Here is a 21,033-nt window from a genome sequence, read left to right on the forward strand (position 1 = left end):
ACTAGGCTACCCTGCCGCCCAAATATCAATACCTTCTAGTTATTAATTGCTATTGATCAATGGTATTAATTAATCTGCATACCATCAATTACCACCTTCTACAGTCAAGTCGTTATTGTCAAACCCTCACATTTTGCAGCTGTAATATTAGACGTTAGAACGTATTTCATTTTGTTGTAATATTACAGTCAAACTTGCATTGATGTTTGCTATGGCACCTGTACCGCGCTGCATGCACCTTCACGATAAAACATTCAGGAAATGTACCTTCTTGTAGGCAGGGACTATATTGTGTCCTTGGTAAGGTTTGCACAGTTCCAACAATACCATTTTGAACAGAAGATTGAGAGTGAAGACTGAGAGTGAAGACTGAGAGTGGCTCACTGAAGAAGAAGTGAGAGAGATGCTGAAGTTTTGCTTCAGCATGTATTGTGATTTGTTTGATAGTGTCATTTTTCAGTGAAGCCTCATTGGTGGGTTCCCAGTTAGAATGTTCTGTATTGAACATAGAGAAGTGTCATGGACAGATCTGCCTCAAGAAAGAGTTTTAAGCAGGACTTAAACCCTACTTACATCGTACCAACAATGTATGAATTCATTAATAAAATCTAAAGCATATTACCTGTATCCATACTCAGATTTGATCAAGGCTGTGAAATATATGTTTTTTCTCAATAGCCTTCTTCAACTTGAACAGATAGGAAAGTGAATGGAGGACAAATAGACCCCTTAGCCTTTAGATGACAACCAGAGAATGTCTGTTTCTATTGACGAATACAGATATTTATTGAAACAGTGCATTGTGTAGAGGAGTTGAGGGCCATGTTTCTGAAGGCCTTCTAGAGTGGGGGCCCTTGTCTCTGATGCACACGGCGACCCTGGAGAGAGAAGCCGCTTGACATTGAGAGGTGTTGTCGGGGTGGGCACATGTTTGGGCTTCGATTTTACTGAAGTGGACACTGGAGAATCAGACACTCGTATCCAATAGCGTGCTGCCCTTGGGCTCGGGTTATCTTGTAAATACTCTGCTCCAAGTCTATCAAAGCAGTGTCCTTTAAAGTGGCCAAGGCCAATCATTCACTTTAAAATAAAAAAACAGTCCGTCTCCGAGCAGGGTGGGGGAGAGAGAGTAGGAGTGTGTGTTGTGTCATTCATTATTTGGTGGCTCTGGTCTCCCAGGTTCCACTGTGTGATGGTTTGAATAGTATGAGTAAAAATGGAGAGACGATTTGAACAAGTTAATGTGAAAATATCTCTCCCTCTCTCTTTTTCTCTCTCCATCTCAACCTCTCTTTTATCCAATCCCCTCAGCAGCCCCCGCATTAGCCATTCTGGTTCCTCATCTCCGGATGTGTGATGAGTTTTTCCTTGTTTTCTCCAAAAGCAAAACACAATAATAAATTAATAAAGAAACAATAACAGAAACAATAAAGAACAATAAAGAAACAATAACAATAACAATTAATAAAGAAACAATTAAAAGCAGTATGATAGACAGGAAATACAAACAGACCCCACTTACCGGCAACCATTGTATTAAAATGGCAGTGGTAATGCTGTTTTGATGAAATGCTGTGTTTCGGTAATTTGTGTCTGTGTGTGTGTGTGTGTGTGTGTGTATTTTTTGTTTGAGGGGATGTGTGTGGGATTAATTTATTGATTTGATTAAAGTAAAACGAAATACAGTGGAGTCACAGGGAACCACTAATATGTCACCATGATTCAATCAGACTTCAGTGTATCGTTATGACTGGAAGGAGTTCATCTGATGGTGAAGGGAACAGGGAGAAGGCCTACATTTAGATTGAAATCAATCAGTTTGACCGTAGCCTTGTTTCCGTGCTTTGTGAGTGGGGACAAAGTTGTGCAGGCGAGCTGAGTGACCCTGGCACCTGCTTTGACCTCTCTTGACCCCTTCCTCCAGCAATGACACATCCGGGCCATCTGACAGGCAAACAAAATGGCCGGGGTGCCCTCAGCGGCCCCACTCACCCAAACGGACCCACACACCCCGCACGGCGCCACACACCCCGCACGGCCCCACAAACCCCGCACGGCCCCACAAACCCCGCACGGCCCCACAAACCCCGCACGGCGCCACACACCCCGCACGGCCCCACAAACCCCGCACGGCCCCACACACCCCGCACGGCCCCACACACCCCGCACGGCCCCACACACCCCGCACGGCGCCACACACCCCGCACGGCCCCACAAACCCCGCACGGCCCCACACACCCCGCACGGCCCCACAAACCCCGCACGGCCCCACAAACCCCGCACGGCCCCACACACCCCGCACGGCCCCACAAACCCCGCACGGCCCCACAAACCCCGCACGGCCCCGCACGGCCCCACAAACCCCGCACCGCCCCACACACCCCGCACGGCCCCCACACACCCCGCACGGCCCCACACACCCCGCACGGCCCCACACACCCCGCACGGCCCCACACACCCCGCACGGCCCCACACAACCCGCACGGCCCCACACACCCCGCACGGCCCCACACAACTCGCACGGCCCCACACACCCCGCACGGCCCCACACAACCCGCACGGCCCCACACACCCCGCACGGCCCCCACACACCCCGCACAGCCCCACACACCCCGCACAGCCCCACACACCCCGCACGGCCCCCACACACCCCGCACGGCCCCACACAACCCTCACAGCCCCACACACCCTGCACGGCCCCACACAACCCACACAACCCGCACGGCCCCACAAACCCCGCACGGCCCCACACACCCCGCACGGCCCCACAAACCCCGCACAGACCCACACGCCCCGCACGGCCCTACACCCCGCTCAGCCCCACACGCCCCGCACGGCCCTACACAACCCTGCACGGCCCCACAAACCCCGCACGGCCCCACACAACCCGCACAGCCCTACACCCCGCACGGCCCCACACGCCCCGCACGGCCCTACACAACCCTGCACGGCCCCACAAACCCCGCACAGACCCACACGCCCCGCACGGCCCTACACCCCGCACAGCCCCACACACCCCGCACGGCCCCACACACCCCGCACGGCCCCACACAACCCGCACAGCCCCACACACCCCGCACGGCCCCACACACCCCGCACGGCCCTACACACCCCGCACGGCCCCACACACCCCGCACAGCCCCGCACAGCCCCACACGCCCCGCACGGCCCTACACCCCGCACGGCCCCACACACACCGCACAGCCCCACACACCCCGCACAGCCCCACAAACCCTGCACGGCCCCACACACCCCGCACGGCCCTACACACCCCACACGGCCCCACAAACCCCGCACGGCCCTACACACCCCCACACGGGAGATAAACTAATAAGAGCCCCAGTCAGGAGCGGACATCCGATCGTCTAACAAGCAGGACACAGAAAGCGATTCCCCACCTCTGATCTATGCAATGGATAGTTCCCACAAACACTGTCAGATAGTGTTACAGCACAGCCGCCCATCACTTCAACATCCAAACTGGATAGAATGAGCTTCCATTACCTTTGAAAAGACAAAAAAATACTATGCGCACACTCAATTGTGTTTAATCGTTTTTACCAGAAGTAATTTAACATGATAAAACGGGTGCTTATAGTCCCTGTACTTGCAGAATATTAAATGAGAGTTTGATATTTTATTATCCTGATTTTCAGGATAATATCTTGTTTTGTAAAGTTCCTATCAATTTAAATGTCAACATCTAGGGAAATTATTAAGCTTTTTAAATTAAATCAATTTGTTCCAAAATTATCGAAAACATTAGATGTGCCGTGACTCACAGACTAGACTGAATATAATACACATTTGTACATGTGTGGAAAAGGACAAATATCAGCACCCACCAAAGTATTATTATATGAATAGCTATGTATTTCTGTAATAAATTCAGCAAAGATACAGTGCATTCGGAAAGTATTCAGACCCCTTCACTTTTTCCACATTCTGTTACGCTACACACGGCCTTATTCTAAAATGGATTACATTTTATTTTTTCCTCATCAATTTACAAACAATACCCCATAATGACAAAGCAAAAACATGTTTTTAGTAATGTTTTATTTTAACTGAAATATCACATATACATAAGTATTCAGGCCCTTTACTCAGTACTTTGTTCAAGCACATTTGGCAGCGATTACAGCCTCAAGTCTTTTTGGGTATGAAGCTAAAGTTTATCCCATTCTCTGCAGATCCTCTCAAGCTCTGTCAGGTTGGATGGGGAGTGCCGCTGCACAGCTATTTTCAGGTTTCTCCTGAGATGTTCGATCGGGTTCAAGTCCAGGCCCTGGCTGTGCCACTCAAGGACATTCAGAGACTTGTCCCGAAGCCACTCCTGCTTGTCTTGGCTGTGTGCTTGGCTGTGTGTTCGATCCTGACTAGTCTCCCAGTCCCTGCCTGTCCCTGTAGGGATGGTATTGGCCAGGTTTTGGGTGGTGCCAGGTTTCCTCCAGACGTGACGCTTGGCATTCAGGCCAAAAATTCAATCTTGGTTTCATCAGACCAGAGAATCTTGTTTCTCATGATCTGAGAGTCCTTTAGTGCCTTTTGGCACCTCCCTGACCAAGGCCCTTCTCCCCCGATTGCTCAGTTCAGCTGGGTGGCCATCTCTAGGAAAAGTCTTGGTAGTTCCAAACTTCTTCCATTTAAGAATGATGGAGGCCACTGTGTTCTTGGGGACCTTCAATGCTGCAGAAATGTTTTGGTAAACTTCCCCAGATCTGTGTCTCGACACAATCATGTCTCGGATCTCTACGGACAATTCCTTCGACCTCATGGCTTGGTTTTTGCTCTGACATGTCTGTCAACTGTGGGTCTTATATAGACAGGTATTTGCCTTTCCAAATCATGTCCAATCAATTGAATTTACCACAGGTGGACTCCAATCAAGTTGTAGAAACATCTCAAGGATGATCAATGGAAACAGGATGCACCTGAGCTCAATTTCGACTCTCATAGCAAAGGGTCTGAATACTTATGTAAATAAGGTGTTTCTGTTTTTTATTTTTAACATTTTTAAAAACCTGTTTTTGCTTGTTCATTGTGGGGAATTGTGTGTAGATTGATGAGGATTTTTTTAAATCCATTTTAGAATAAGGCTTTAACTTAACAAAATGTGGAATGAGTGAAGGGGTCTGACTACTTTCCGAATGCACTGTATATGGCCCTTCATGCTCACATCAATGTATCACTATAATTAGGAATTATGAAAAGAGAGTTTGATTCAAAAATAGGCCATTAGTACACAAGCAATTAAGTGATGGGGCTTTAAATAATGTACCACAGATGAAAACGAATTATAGCCAGCTTGTTTCTTTGATTCAGCCTTTCTCTCTGACAGTCACTCGAGGTGTTACTTTGGCTCTTCAATCAACTACCGTTTGTTTTGAACTATCACAGTACATGACCACTTGTGACGGCATAGAGCATTCAGCTACTGGTGAAGGGACGAACGCATGGTCCACATCTACAGAGCAGTTCATTTTCCCCTCAAACACCTTTCGTTCTCTCACCTCATCCCACACCACTGATAACAATAGTGTGCGTGTGTGTGTGCGACTCGCGACCGTGTAAGTCACATAGAGATCAAACAGCCAGTCAGTTACCCTGAGAGGAATCCAGTGGCTGTGACAGAGGAGGCTAAGCATCTAGGATCAAATAGACTGCATCTGTTGGCGCTGTCTGTCACTGTCCATCATGAGAGAGGAGAACATAGACCAACCAATAGAGAGGCTTGGAGGGGTGAGGGAACACAGGTTAACCAATAGAGATGCTTGGAAGGGGTGAGAAAACACAGGTTAACCAATAGAGATGCTTGGAGGGGTGAGGGAACACAGGTTAACCAATAGAGATGCTTGGAGGGGTGAGGGAACACAGGTTAACCAATAGAGATGCTTGGAGGGGTGAGGGAACACAGGTTAACCAATAGAGATGCTTGGAGGGGTGAGGGAACACAGGTTAACCAATAGAGATGCTTGGAGGGGTGAGGGAACACAGGTTAACCAATAGAGAGGCTTGGAGAGGTGAGAAAACACAGGTTAACCAATAGAGATGCTTGGAGGGGTGAGGGAACACAGGTTAACCAATAGAGATGCTTGGAGGGGTGAGGGAACACAGGTTAACCAATAGAGATGCTTGGAGGGGTGAGGGAACACAGGTTAACCAATAGAGAGGTCTTACAGAGGGGTTATGGGGGCCATTCCTTTATTTGTGGAAATTAGAGAGGAGGGTGACCCCTGAATCTTACAAAACTTTTAATTTGAAAAATATGTGATGTACACAGGTGTTTGATTCATGTACACATTATGATGGTTGCTTTATTGATTCATGTACACATTATGATGGTTGCTTTATTGATTCATGTACACATTATGATGGTTGCTTTATTGATTCATGTACACATTATGATGGTTGCTTTATTGGCAGGAAACCGATGACATTAAAGTATTATCTCTAATTTTATACAATTAATTCCTACCTGAGATAATGATTCATAAAATAAGTATAGACATTACGCATTATAACAATAGTCCAGAAATATATATTTCATCTCATTATGTGTTTATTGTATTTAGGTGAAGATAATATATAATATATTACGGTATCATATTCAAGCGTTATAAAAACAGCACATCTCAAGAAGTACACAAAAGTGAGCCTTCGAGACACATTTTAATTTGCATACATTATCACAGTGACACCATGACCTGATCACTGGCTCATCATTGGCTCATGAAAAAGCTTTCTATTAATTCCCCAACTTTTACATAAGAGACTGGGGGAGGAAGGGTGAAGCCCATCCACTCAGACTGTTTATAGGAGAGACTGGGGGAGGAAGGGTGAAGCCCATCCACTCAGACTGTTTATAGGAGGAAGGGTGAAGCCCATCCACTCAGACTGTTTATAGGAGAGACTGGGGGAGGAAGGGTGATGCCCATCCACTCAGACTGTTTATAGGAGAGACTGGGGGAGGAAGGGTGAAGCCCATCCACTCAGACTGTTTATAGGAGGAAGGGTGAAGCCCAATCCACTCAGACTGTTTATAGGAGAGACTGGGGGAGGAAGGGTGATGCCCATCCACTCAGACTGTTTATAGGAGAGACTGGGGGAGGAAGGGTGAAGCCCATCCACTCAGACTGTTTATAGGAGGAAGGGTGAAGCCCAATCCACTCAGACTGTTTATAGGAGAGACTGGGGGAGGAAGGGTGATGCCCATCCACTCAGACTGTTTATAGGAGAGACTGGGGGAGGAAGGGTGAAGCCCAATCCACTCAGACTGTTTATAGGAGAGACTGGGGGAGGAAGGGTGAAGCCCATCCACTCAGACTGTTTATAGGAGAGACTGGGGGAGGAAGGGTGATGCCCATCCACTCAGACTGTTTATAGGAGAGACTGGGGGAGGAAGGGTGATGCCCATCCACTCAGACTGTTTATAGGAGAGACTGGGGGAGGAAGGGTGATGCCCATCCACTCAGACTGTTTATAGGAGAGACTGGGGGAGGAAGGGTGATGCCCATCCACTCAGACTGTTTATAGGACAGAATTCACTTTCCACACAGCACCGTGGCATTTAATCCATCCCTACATCTTTTAAGGGTATTACTTTGATTTGTAGCATGAGTGAGCTAACTGTCCTCCTCTCTCCCTCCTCTCACCCTGCGAGTCCGGTGGTCAGGTTAGCTCTGAGAGAAGCCAGTAGGCTGGAAGTCCGGTGGTCAGGTTAGCTCTGAGAGAAGCCAGTAGGCTGGAAGTCCGGTGGTCAGGTTAGCTCTGAGAGAAGAAGCCAGTAGGCTGGAAGTCCGGTGGTCAGGTTATCTCTGAGAGAAGAAGCCAGTAGGCTGGAAGTCCGGTGGTCAGGTTAGCTCTGAGAGAAGAAGCCAGTAGGCTGGAAGTCCGGTGGTCAGGTTAGCTCTGAGAGAAGAAGCCAGTAGGCTGGAAGTCCGGTGGTCAGGTTAGCTCTGAGAGAAGAAGCCAGTAGGCTGGAAGTCCGGTGGTCAGGTTAGCTCTGAGAGAAGAAGCCAGTAGGCTGGAAGTCCGGTGGTCAGGTTAGCTCTGAGAGAAGAAGCCAGTAGGCTGGAAGTCCGGTGGTCAGGTTAGCTCTGAGAGAAGAAGCCAGTAGGCTGGAAGTCCGGTGGTCAGGTTAGCTCTGAGAGAAGCCAGTAGGCTGGAAGTCCGGTGGTCAGGTTATCTCTGAGAGAAGCCAGTAGGCTGGAAGTCCGGTGGTCAGGTTAGCTCTGAGAGAAGAAGCCAGTAGGCTGGAAGTCCGGTGGTCAGGTTATCTCTGAGAGAAGCCAGTAGGCTGCAAGTCCGGTGGTCAGGTTATCTCTGAGAGAAGAAGCCAGTAGGCTGGAAGTCCGGTGGTCAGGTTATCTCTGAGAGAAGAAGCCAGTAGGCTGGTGAGGCTCCTACTCTAAATCAGTGTTCAGAACACACCAATGACAACAATCCATTAGCGTCCACACACTCTGCCTATTAAAGGAGTGGGCGAGGGCAGTAAAAGGCTGTTAGTTAGCAAGGCCCGGACGCTGGTAGACATCAGAGGCCTGCGCTAGCCACAGAGTGGGCGGAGCTCGTACGGGGGTCACCGGAGTGGCCTGGCTCATCAGCATATCGGCACAGAGACGCATTCCCGCTGACCCCGGCGCTGGGATCGGGCATAGCAGCTTGTGGCACTCCGGAGTTCAGTGCCAGTTTGAGGTGAAGAAAGGAGAGCCTTGGAATCGATCGCTCCTGAAGAAAGAAAGAAAGAAAGAAAGAAAACAACTTGTTAAGGAGCGATGAGACGGAAAAAAGAAGAGGAGAGATTCCTGTGCCTCAAATTGGATATAAATGATAGATGTGAGGTGCGAGCATGGCTGACTTTGTTTTCCAGGGGAGTGTGTTGTTGTGTTGAGCCCTACACAGGTAACACACTGTGGGTCTGGGGGTTGTTGACTCACTGATTGCTAGGCTAGTCAATCTGTCCTGAGGCAGTGATCATAGACTAGTCTGGTAAACCATGTACAGTGACCGCCCAGCCCAGAACAAACCAGACCAGACGAGACCGGCCCAGACCAGACCAGCCTGGGCCCTCACCCCTCCATCTCCATTATCACAGCCAGCCAGGTGGTCAATCTAATAAACCTTAAAGGTTATTTTTAATTGTATCCCTCCGGCCTGGTGCATGTAGAAGGGACAAGAGGAGAGACCAGGAGGAGGAGAGGGCTCTCACTGAACTGGTATCCTGACCCATCAACAAAGTAGCAAGGGCCCCATGAACTGATCGTGTGTATTGGAAACAGGTACATAAGCCTGCTGATCTGGGAGTCTATTAGATGGCTAATACAGAGGAAAGAGGCCTATACACTGCTATGATGTCTGGATATACACTGAGTGGACAAAATATTAAGAACACCTTCGTAATATTGAGTTGTACCCCCAGCCTCATTTCGTGGGGCATGGACTCTACAAGGAGTCGAAAGCATTCCATACCCCTTTCAAAGGCAATCACATTTTTGGTCTTGCCCATTCGCCCTCTGAATGGAGCACACACACAATCCATGTCTCAATTGTCTCAAGGCAAAATCCTTCTTTAACCTGTCTCCTCCCCTTCATCTACACTGATTGAAGTGGATTTAACAAGTGACAATAAGGGATCATATCGTTCACCTGGGCAGTCTGTCATGGAAAAAGCAGGTGTTCTTAATGTTTTGTCCACTCCGTGTATACCCTCAAATGCATAAACCAACAAGCAGTCCCTAAGCATCAACCAGTCTCTCCCTACTATGTGTTCACTACCTCAAACTGTGTACCTATGATATAATGGAGTATAACACCATTGTATCACACTATACCGTTTCCCTGAGATGGTGTCTGGGTACTGCTTCACAACACACAGTATGTTTCTAAGCAGCCTAGCCACCTGCTAGTAGGGAAATAAGTAGTGGTAGGGAGAAACATCGATAGTTAAATATTGGGATATTGTTTTTGACAATATATCGCAATATTATTTTTGCGCTAATCAGCTGTGCCTGCATGAAAACTCAACTATTTTTCCTTCATATCTTGTTGTCCATCATCTTTTTTAAATAGTGAGCAATGTTCATAATTTCTCATGCTCTCTTGTCCCTCTGCAGCCGACATATAGTGAGCAATATGTTTGGAACATCGAACCGTAAAAAAAAATCGCAGTATCGAATCAAAATACATATAGAATTGTGAGAATCACAATACATATCGTATCAGGACCTAAGTATTGAGATATCATATCGTGAGTCCTAGAAATAAGCCACTAGCCACTGGTTGTGATTGGTTGGTGAGGAGCGGGCGGTGGAGCAGCTGCAATAACAGAGGTGTTGTGTAGCAGCTTTTGCAGCGATACAGCGAACCCCTGACCTTGGAGAGCCGAGAGGAACCCGAGGCGTGTGTACCAGATTTCAGGCTCCCCGTGACCCCAACATGGGAACTGGCTCACCTGGAGAGGGGAAACCAAGCTCCTCCTCAGATCACCTGATACGCTGGCTGCCTTAGTGCCTTCTCACCACTGCCTCTTTCAAGCAGCCCTGAGAATGAATGAATGAATGAATGACGGTCCACTGGTTTCGCTTAGTGCATCCATTGTGCATAACTCGCATTAAATGAAGAGACAGACACGGGAGAGTATGGGGTGTGCACTATCATGAATCAAGATGGATCAAATATTAAGACTATCCCGTTGGACTGCTGGGTCAGAAGTTAAAATGGATGTAATGTCCAATAAGCTTGTTGCTTGCACTGGATACACGCTTAGCTACAGTATCCAGGTTTAGAGGGGAATTATGTTTTCTATTTACAAAATGATTTTTCTCTAGCCTGTTAGGTGTGTGTGGTGTAACTGTAGTATATTATGCTTTATGTGACTATCCTCCCTCTGTTGTTACACAGTGGACGGCCTGATTGTGAAGCCTGTCTCTGTGCCTATGTATTGTGCAGGTACAGAGCGACACGAGCTGACATCATGGAGGAGTTTTAACTCCATCTTCCAGTTCTTCAGCAAAGCTCTACATACTGGGGATGAGTACGAGGAGGAGTCCTCCAACACGGTCACCACACGCAGCTCCCACAGGACCAAACATGACCACAACCACGATGACTAGAACTACACCTACAGGAGGGAAACACGGGGGGGGGGGGGGGGGGTCAAATCCTCTATCTAACCTCCCTCCCTCCTTCTTTCCTTCCTCCCTCATCTTTGTGTGATCTCTCCCTTCCAGCTGAGCCCCTCTCCCGGCTCGCAGAAGCGTTGTTTTACTGGCAGAGTGCAGGTTGGCGGTGGTGGTGTATACATCGCAATAGCGCTTTGCATTATTTCTAGATGAGTGCAACTGTCAATGCAATATGGGCTGAGTGTTTGCGCTTACCGTGGGCTGTGGCGCTTGGCTGTGGTATGGGCCACGGAGCGGCCGCAGCGGCTCAGATTAAGGCTGACAGGCGCTGTGCACAGTGCGCCGTGGTCCACCTCCAACTGTCCTGACATCGCCCTGAATGAGCTAATGCCCCAGCAGCCCTCCCCACCACTCCCCGAGGTCCTAAAACCTGCCTGACCCACGGGTCTCACAGTCCTCCTCAACAAACACCACTCATACACTTAGAATATCTATCTCTCTTCCTCAACCCAAACCCCCTCCCTCACCTCAAACCAACCCCCCCACCCTTAACCCAACCCCCCACCCTCAACCAACCCCCACCCTCAACCAACCCCCACCCTCAACCCAACCCCCTCCCTCCCTCCCTCACCTCAACCCAACCCCCCCACCTTCAACCAACCCCCACCCTCAACCCAACCCCCTCCCTCCCTCACCTCAACCCAACCCCCCCACCCTCAACCCAACCCCCCTCCTTCACCTCAACCCAACCCCTCCACCCTCAACCAACCCCCACCCTCAACCCAACCCCTCCACCCTCAACCCAACCCAACCCCCACCCTCAACCCAAACCCCCTCCTTCACCTCAACTCAACCCCCCCACCCTCAACCCAAACCCCCTCCCTCCCTCCCTCACCTCAACCCAACCCCCCTCCTTCACCTCAACCAACCCCCACCCTCAACCCAACCCCCTCCTTCACCTCAACTCAACCCCCCCACCCTCAACCCAAACCCCCTCCCTCACCTCAACCCCACCCCCCCACCCTCAACCCAACCCCCTCCTTCACCCCAACCTAACCCCCCCACACTCAACCAACCCCCACCCTCAACCCAACCCCCTCCTTCACCACAACCCTCAACCCAACCCAACCCCCCACCCTCAACCCAACCCCCACCCCCAACCCAACCCCCACCCTCAACCCAACCCAAACCCCCACCCTCAACCCAACCCCCCACCCTCAACCCAACCCCCCACCCTCAACCCAACACCCACCCTCAACCCAACCCAAACCCCCACCCTCAACCCAACCCCCCATCCTCAACCCAACCCCTCCACCCTCAACCCAACCCAACCCCCACCCTCAACGCCCCCTTCACCTCAACCCAACCCCCCCACCCTCAACCCAACCCAAACCCCCACCCTCAACCCAACCCAACCCCCCACGCTCAACCCAACCCCCCCACCCTCAACCCAACCCCCACCCTCAACCCCCCCTTCACCTCAACCCAACCCCCCCACCCTCAACCCAACCCAACCCCCCACCCTCAACCCAACCCCCCCTTTCACCTCACCTCAACCCAACCCCCCACCCTCAACCCAACCCAACCCCCCACCCTCAACCCAACCCCCCCCTTCAACTCAACCCAACCCCCCACCCTCAACCCAGCCCCCCACCCTCAACCCACCCTCACCACAAACAATGGTTTTAACAGTTGTAAACATGCCCCATTAACATGATCATTTTAATGTAAAGCAAATGTGCTGTTTTTATGTCTCCTTCCCTTACCTTCCCCAAACACACACTTTTTAGAAAGATACATTTTCTGTCAAGTGTGGTCCTGTTTATACTTTACTTTGGAAGGTTGCACTGCACTGTTTATAACAGCTGATATACTGTTGGTGTTCGGTTTTCTTTTGCTTGGTTTTTTATCTTACTTTCTCTCAATGTTTAGCTGGATTTTAATGCGCCCTAATAACTTTTTGTATCAGACCAAATAAGGTCCCAGAGTGATTGTCTGATTTTTAATTTGTAAAAATGACATTTTTTTCCTGTACTTTTTTCCTGTATGATATCCATGAAATTGATGTCCCTGGATAAATACATTTGATTAAACAAATAAAACAACCATAACCTGTGCTAGAAATGAAGAATTCAAGACACTGAGCAGATTTCAAATAATTTAAAGCCCAGCATCAAAATGAGTTTTAGGTATATCTCATTTTAATAGAAACAAGAAGTCAACTTCAATATATCCCCTTGCACGTGTCGGGAAAGCCAAGATTTCAATATTCTCCTACACCTAGATGATATATGTGTTTAGATGTTGGAAGAAATGTAACACGTTTATTTTCCAAAACACTTTCCTCACGTGCAAACGGAAAAGTGACAAAGAAATCAGCACTGGCTCAGCCTTGCGTAATCTCAGTCAGCTGGGACATAAACAAGATTAAAAATACAGTGTATTTCCACGACGTTTTGGTGAGTTATAAATCACTCAAAGCTTAATAGAATAGCCTTCTAATATGCCCAGATATTAGTCTAAACAAGACAAAACTCCTGTGATACACCTCCCGACACACCCACTGTCTATCCAGACATATGCTTTACCTTTTCACGGCTTCATGTGTTGAGGTATTTATGAGGGGACGATAAGAAATGTATTGGTATACATTTCACCTTTTTTATTTCGGTGTGAATAACAGCCACTGGTGATATGTTGAGGCTTTTGTGCGTTATTAAACACTTAATTGCTTTTGTTAGTAATGAGAGCGCATTCTGGGCAGTTGTAATTTTAATATAATTTTTGTTAATGACTCTTTGGATGTCACTCATGAAGTTAACTTGTTTGATTTGAGGAATATGCATATTAACGGAGGAGTTTAATTTCAGGATACTGTTGACGTGTGTTCCCTTCACGGGAAGGAAAAAACGGTTGCTATTTTACTTCATTATGCATATATTGTTGCCTTAGGAATAAAGAAGACACTATGTTCACTGGTATTTCTAATAAAGACCAGCAAGCCATATGTGAATGGATCAAAAGTAATGGGAGCAGCCTTAAACCAAATCTAAAGCACAGTGGATATGTAAATTGTGACTAATTCTAACAATTGCTCTTGAATATGTTATTGTTTCAGATTGTAACCGTTTTATTGATCCAATAAGTCTTGCTCACTATAGACACCCATGCTTTGTGATTCGATTAAATATAGCGTTTGAAAAACATTTTGTACCTTTTGTTTTCACATTTTTACATTGTATTTGATGTAACTTAGTTTCAACTATTGCCTATTAAAATGTAATTATTTGTATGTAAAGTCAACTTTAATCATCCACCAATCGTCATGTGTTTCCCATGCACCATTTCCATCGATTTCAACTTTTTTGTAAATATGTCATTTGCTAAAATGTCATTAAAAAGTTGTAGTGTCGATGGAGTTTCCAACTACCACGTGGCCTATGGGGATTTTTTTTCAAATACCCTAATTCATATTTATAATTGTACATTTACGTCGTTTAGCAGACGCTCTGATCCAGAAACAATTAAGGTTAAGTGCCTTGCTCAAGGGCACATTGACTGATTTTTCACCTAGTAGGCTCGGAAATTCGAACCAGCGACTTTTCGGTTACTGGCCCAACGCTTCGCTAGGCTACCTGGCCCTGCTTTTTCTAATACCATGGTCAATCTAACAGTTGTATTTGTTCTTCATTTAGGCTATGCTATATATCTCTTTAGAAACCAACAAAAGGCGTCGGCGAGGTAACCCATAGATTAGATTACATAATTCGGTAATAGAATAGTTTTTTCTTTATTTTACCACACATAACATGTTCATATAGGTTACGCTACCCAAGTCATAGGGGCAAGTTTACTCAAGAGGGAAGGAAAAGAAAGTGTAACGTTGAGAGAAGGTCGACCTTGGGAACTCTCTGGAGCCTGTTGAGCTGCCGCATCGGCTCACGAACCTTCACTGCAGTGCGCGGGGAAGTTGAGCCTCGAGGAAAAGTGATCCGAGTCATGGTCTCACATAACAACAGCTATGAAACCTGACGGAGGAGACGGTCCATCACTCCGGACGGGGGAAACCAGTCCTCAACAATTGGACTAGTGTTAGCCAAAGTAAATTCCTTCTTAAAAAGTTTAATGATTTGTTTTAGTATTAACAGTGTCGCTTCAAAGAACGCTGATAGGACTGCAAAATAACATTCCTTACCCCATAGCTATATTAAGTTAAGCTTTTTGGTTTCAAGTTTTTGGCTGCATAAGGTTTATTAGCCTGCACATCTAGCGGAGAAAATATGCTTTTAAACTACAATCTCCAATTACAACAGGTTAAACGTGTTTTAAACATGAAGACGGTTAAACATCAATTGGGCTAAAACTCCTCAAAATTGCGATTCATCTTTGCAAAGAGAGAGCTGTATGCCAGCGCGGTTTACAGGATAATTTGTTTTCACATGGTGAAAACCGATAAGGTCATTAAACGCCCCCTCAATAAATCTTTAGAAATCTTTCCATTAACCTTCGAACAACAAGTGCCAGTGAGTGGAACCAGCCAAGATCTCTCACACCATGTCAGGTTCCTCGTAAAAAAAAAAAAATTCAATCACCCATCTCTATTGAGAGTTGGTCTCACTTTTCTGACGCGTAAAATGTCTTAACACACTTAAACTCAATAGGCAAGTATAGGCGAGGGTTGGCACATAATAACATGATAGCCTTGAAACTTTTCAACAACCAAAAAATCTAGTTTCCCAGCAATGCTCAAACAGTTACAGTATATCGATGTTATTATTCACCATAATGAAGATACATTTTTAACATAGGGGATCAGTTTAACATAACTTTTATTAGCACGCGTCAGAAATATCTGCCTAGACTAATTGCATATTTTTTTATCAGTCATGTCACACTTAACAACATTAAATTGAATTCCAGTTCCCACTCCTGTTTAATTCTTTTAAGTATACATGCCTACATATTCATGAGTACATTATCATTCCCTCACATAGACGACTAGAGTGTCTTCGCTCTTGAAACTTCAAAAGCCTGGTCTCTCATGTCAAATAGCAATGAGATCCCAAAATGATATTTCAATTTTCCAGGAGACTAGTATTGTCACGCTTAGCCTATTCTCGCCATCCTCTCCCATGCTCGCCAGCACTGCTAAATATGAACTATTTCCAAAGAAGGATAGGCATTAAGCAAAGTTGGAATGTTACCCCCACCAGCTCCTTGTCTTCTTGAGCACTCCACCAGATCACTGTCAGATCTCTATTTGCATAATTATATGCTCCGCTCTGAAGAGAAAACTAACCCCCACATTTTACGGGTCAACAAACTGCAACAATCAATGTTTTATCGTGTAGGTCTATACTAAAAAACGGTCTTAACAGCCATTCAAGTCTCTCTATTTCTCTTTCTCTCTCTCCCTCTCTAAGTAGGAGAGCAAATAGTTTTTCATCTATTGACGGAAGAGGAATGTGTAGCTTAAGCTTGTTTGTTCACCCTCCTTTCCTCGTGTTTTTTTTCCAGAGTATACTGTGTATTTTCTATGCAAAATAAGTCTCCCACCCAAAGAAAGCACTACCCAGTATTGGGTTCGAATGTAACGTCGTCATTACATATTCATTGATTAACCAAACCATGATCCATTGGAAGCCACAACACTTCAATCAGCAACCCTCTCAATCCAGCGAAGCCCTTCATACACACACGCAAAAAACTAGCACGTCAGATGCTAGTTCAGAGAACACAGAAATACGGCTCCGGGGAATCATTCAGAAGCCTGCCTTACATGCATCCTACTGCACAACCAGTGAATAGGCCTAAACTCAATGAGGTTATAGTTTTACATGCCGCTGGAAGTTGCACGTTGCCTATCCAATAGGATATTTGTTAATTATAGATACAATGTAGGCCATTTTCCCAACAGGCTGTTCAAAATATCGACAGGTGTTTTCCATATCCAGCTGAGTGAAAGCCTGGCAGGCGGTATATTCTGGGCTATGTGTAGGACAAGTAGGGTACACTCTTAAGGAAAAAGAGGTTCTGTATGGAACACAAAAGGGTTATATGGGTGCTTCATATTTGACACCCCTTAAGGTTCGAAATTGGTTCCATATAGAACCCAATATGGAACCCAAGAGTTCTATATGGAACCGTTTTTGGTTCAGTGAAGAAGAACCCCTGGGGTTCTGACCAAATAACCCTACAAAGGGGTTCTATATAGAATCTTTAGGGGAGTAATCTATGAAGCAAGTAATAGAACCCTTTTTGGTTCTATACAGAACTTTTTTTTCTAAAAGTGTAGAACTCCCAAAATTCACGAGGCCGGTTCTCAAAAATCTTTGGCCAAACATAGCCATACTCACATCCCGGTGACAAACAGATAAACTATATTACCAATACAGGTCCCATGTTGATAATAGGTTTAGGCATCGCGCGCACAGACACACAAACACAAACACAAACACACACACACACACACACACACACACACACACACACTGGCCTCTCGTTGCGATTAATTGGGCCTCACCTGTCTGATAATCTGACAATGTGACATAACCATGGTCACCATAGCCTATGTGTGCGTTCTGTTTGTATGAGCCTGGCACATAGTACACCGATCGTGCCCAGCTGTTGGCAGACAGAGCCGTTTTATGGTTTGCAGTCCATTTGGCTTTAATAGTATAGCTTTCAGGCGGACGCTACTCCATACCCTTACCGCCCCCTCAATTACAACCCCTCTGATAGTCTCGGATCGCACAGACTCCGCTAGTAAAAGCCCGCCTCTGAAATTGAATACATTTGAAGAATGGGCTCCGAATTTTAACATTATACTTTTTAACACTTTAGTGACGAAACTGTATAGTATTCGAGTAGAGATCAAGTAAATAAATAGTAAATTAGCGTAGTGCTTAAGAGCCCACCGACTGCCTGTTGGAGGAAATTGGCCATTTCGATGTGATAAATGATTGACAATGTGAATGTTTGAAGTGGGTCTGTAATTTGGGCTATTCCTAGGTTATGAGTTGTGATTTTAACGTTCTGTTAAATCATGTGGAAATGCAGTCTAATAGTTGTTTTTTCACAACCCATTTCAGCTACAACATTTGTATTGAAACCCAAATAAGGAACAAATAACGAGCATATAAAAGGGGATTTTGGTCCTTCGTCCAACTTTACTCTATCAAAAAGAACTCAAAATATTGGAAAAATCAATGCCACTCAAAATGCATGGCAGTCAACGGGAGATGGTGGTGGAAATGAATGGTGCAATGGTTGGGTTGAGCATCAAGACACATTTCCATTCTCTGTAAGTTAATGGACAATAAATGACATCTTATCTTACATATTACTATACAACTTAATAGTTCCTTTTACATTCGATGATGGGCAGTTACCATTTAACTAAGTTGTCTGAAAGGTATACAGTGCCTTCAGAAAGTATTCACACCCCTTGACTTTTTCTAAATTTCGTTGTGTTACAGCCCACATTTTAAATGGATTAAATGTAGATTTTGTGTCACTGGCCTACACACAATACCCCATCATGTCAAAGTGGAATTATGTTTTTAGAAATTTTTACAAATTCATTTTAATTGAAAAGCTGAAATGTCTTGAATCAATAATTATTCAACCCCTTTGTCATGGCAAGGCTAAATAAGTTCAGGAGTAAAAATGTGCTTAACAGGTCACATAATTAGTTGCATGGACTCACTCTATGTAGCATTTCGCTACACTCGCAATGACATCGGCTAAACACGTGTATGTGACCAATACATTTGATTTGATTTGATAATCGTTATTAACATAATTTTTGAATGACTACCTCGTCACTGTTCCCCACACATACAATTATCTGTGAGGTCCCTCAGTCGAGCAGTGAATTTCAAACACAGATTCAACCGCAAAGACTAAGGAGGTTTTCCAATGCCAAGCAATGCCTCACAAATAATGGCACTTTGTAGATGGGTAAAAAAAAAGAAAAAAAGCAGACATTTAATATTTGTGCGTGGTGATATTATTAACTACACTTTGGATGGTGTATCAATACACCCAGTCACTACAAAGATACAGGCGTCCTTCCTAACTCAGTTGCCAGAGAGGAAGGAAACCATTCAGAGATTTCAATATAAGGCCAATGGCGACTTTACAACAGTTACAGAGTTTAATGGCTGTGATAGGAAAAAAACTGAGGATGGATCAACAACATTGTAGTTACTCCACAATACTAACCTAAATGACAGAGTGAAGACAAGGAAGATTGTACAGAATAAAAATATTCCAAAACATGCATACTATTTGCAAAAAGGCACTAAAGTAATACTGCAAAAAATTTGACAAAGCAATTCACTTTTTGTCCTGAATACAAAGTGTTATTATATTTGGGGTAAATCCAATACAACACGTTACTGAGTACCACTCTCCATATTGTCAAGCACAGTGGTGGCTGCATCATGTTATGGATATGCTTGTCATTGGCAAGGACTACAGAGTTTTTCAGGATAAAAAGAATGCAATAGATCTAAGCACAGGCAAAATCCTAGAGAAAAACCTGGTTCAGTCTGCTTTCCAACAGACACTGGGAGACAAATTCAGCTTTCAGTAGGACAATAACCTAAACACAAGGCCAATATACACTGGAGTTGCTCACCAAGACGACATTGGATGTTTCTGAGTGTCCTTTTGACTTAAATCAGCTTGAAAATCTATGGCAAGACGTGAATATAGCTGTCTACACTCAGAGTAAAAGGGTTCCAAAAGAGTTCTTCGGTTGTGTCCCCATAGGATAACCCTTTTGGTTCCAGTTACAACCCTTTTTGGTTCCAGATAGAACCCGTTTTGGTTCCAGGTAGAACTCTTTTGGGTCCCATGTAGAACTCTCTGTGCAATGAGTTTTACATGGAACCCAAAAGGGTTCTACCTGGAACCAAATATTGTTCTTCAAAGGGTTCTCCTATGGGGACAGCCGAAGAACCATTTTAGGTTCTCCATAGCACCTTTTTTTTCCAAAGAGTGTAGCAATGATCAACAACCAACTTAACAGAGCTTGAAGATTGTGCCAATATTTTACAATCCAGGAGTGCAAAGCTTTTAGAGACTTACCCAGAAAGACTCACAGCTGTAATCCCTGCAAAAGGTGATTCTACCCAGGGGGTTGAATTCATATGTAACCAAGATATATTTGTGTTTTATTTTCATAATTATTATTATTATTATTATTTACAAATGATAGAATGTTTCTTCCACTTTGATATTACAGAGTATTTTGTATCGATCATTGACAAAAAAAATATTACATCGATTTTAATCCCACCTTGTAAGACAACAAAATGTGGTCAAAGTCAAGGGGTGTGAATACTTTCTGAAGGCACGGTACCTAGTTTGATCTAACAGTGGGCTAATTATTTAAACGTGATAAAAATTGTAAACTGCAATATGCACGAATCAGACTTGCTAGGTTTTACAGGCTAAAAGTCTAATCCAATGTGGAAAAATAAATAACATTGAAACATGAATCATTATTAAATAGCCTAAAACATTAGGTGTATTATAATATTGAATGAGTTTGTATATTTGTATTATTTCAATGCAATTTCGTTAGATATGCAAGTAAGGCCCAGATGTAGTTTCACTGAAAAACATGGAAGAGTTTCATAGTTCAGTATAGTTTAATATCGCTTGAAGTTAATCGGTCAATTATAGACATGTATTTTTATGGATAAACACCTGCCTTTAGCCTTATGCAAAATAAGGCTATTTTGTTCAACTCTGCACTGGCCTTTTCGTTTATAATTATTATTAACTTATTGAGGAAACGGTGCCATTTAAGTCGTTTATCTACATAATTGTTAGTTAACAGAGTTTTGTTGAATGGATAACTATCACAACACAAATTATTTGCAGTTAGTTTTAGTAT

The 21,033-nt window shown here is 45.2% G+C and overlaps 1 protein-coding gene across 1 annotated transcript in view; it reads left to right on the plus strand.

The window, feature by feature from the left end:
- LOC106585793 (cotranscriptional regulator ARB2A homolog) overlaps positions 1 to 11,925 on the plus strand; it is a 324,101-nt gene extending 312,176 nt beyond the window's left edge. The window contains exon 11 of the mRNA XM_014172421.3: positions 10,951 to 11,925. Within this exon, the coding sequence (XP_014027896.1) occupies positions 10,951 to 11,114 (164 nt within the window). The 3' untranslated portion in view covers positions 11,115 to 11,925. The remainder of the gene's footprint in view (positions 1 to 10,950) is intronic.
- The last annotated feature ends 9,108 nt before the right edge of the window (positions 11,926 to 21,033 follow it).

Source organism: Salmo salar, chromosome 24 (assembly GCF_965601325.2).
Source record: "Salmo salar chromosome 24, fSalSal1, whole genome shotgun sequence".
Lineage (NCBI taxonomy): Eukaryota > Metazoa > Chordata > Actinopteri > Salmoniformes > Salmonidae > Salmo > Salmo salar.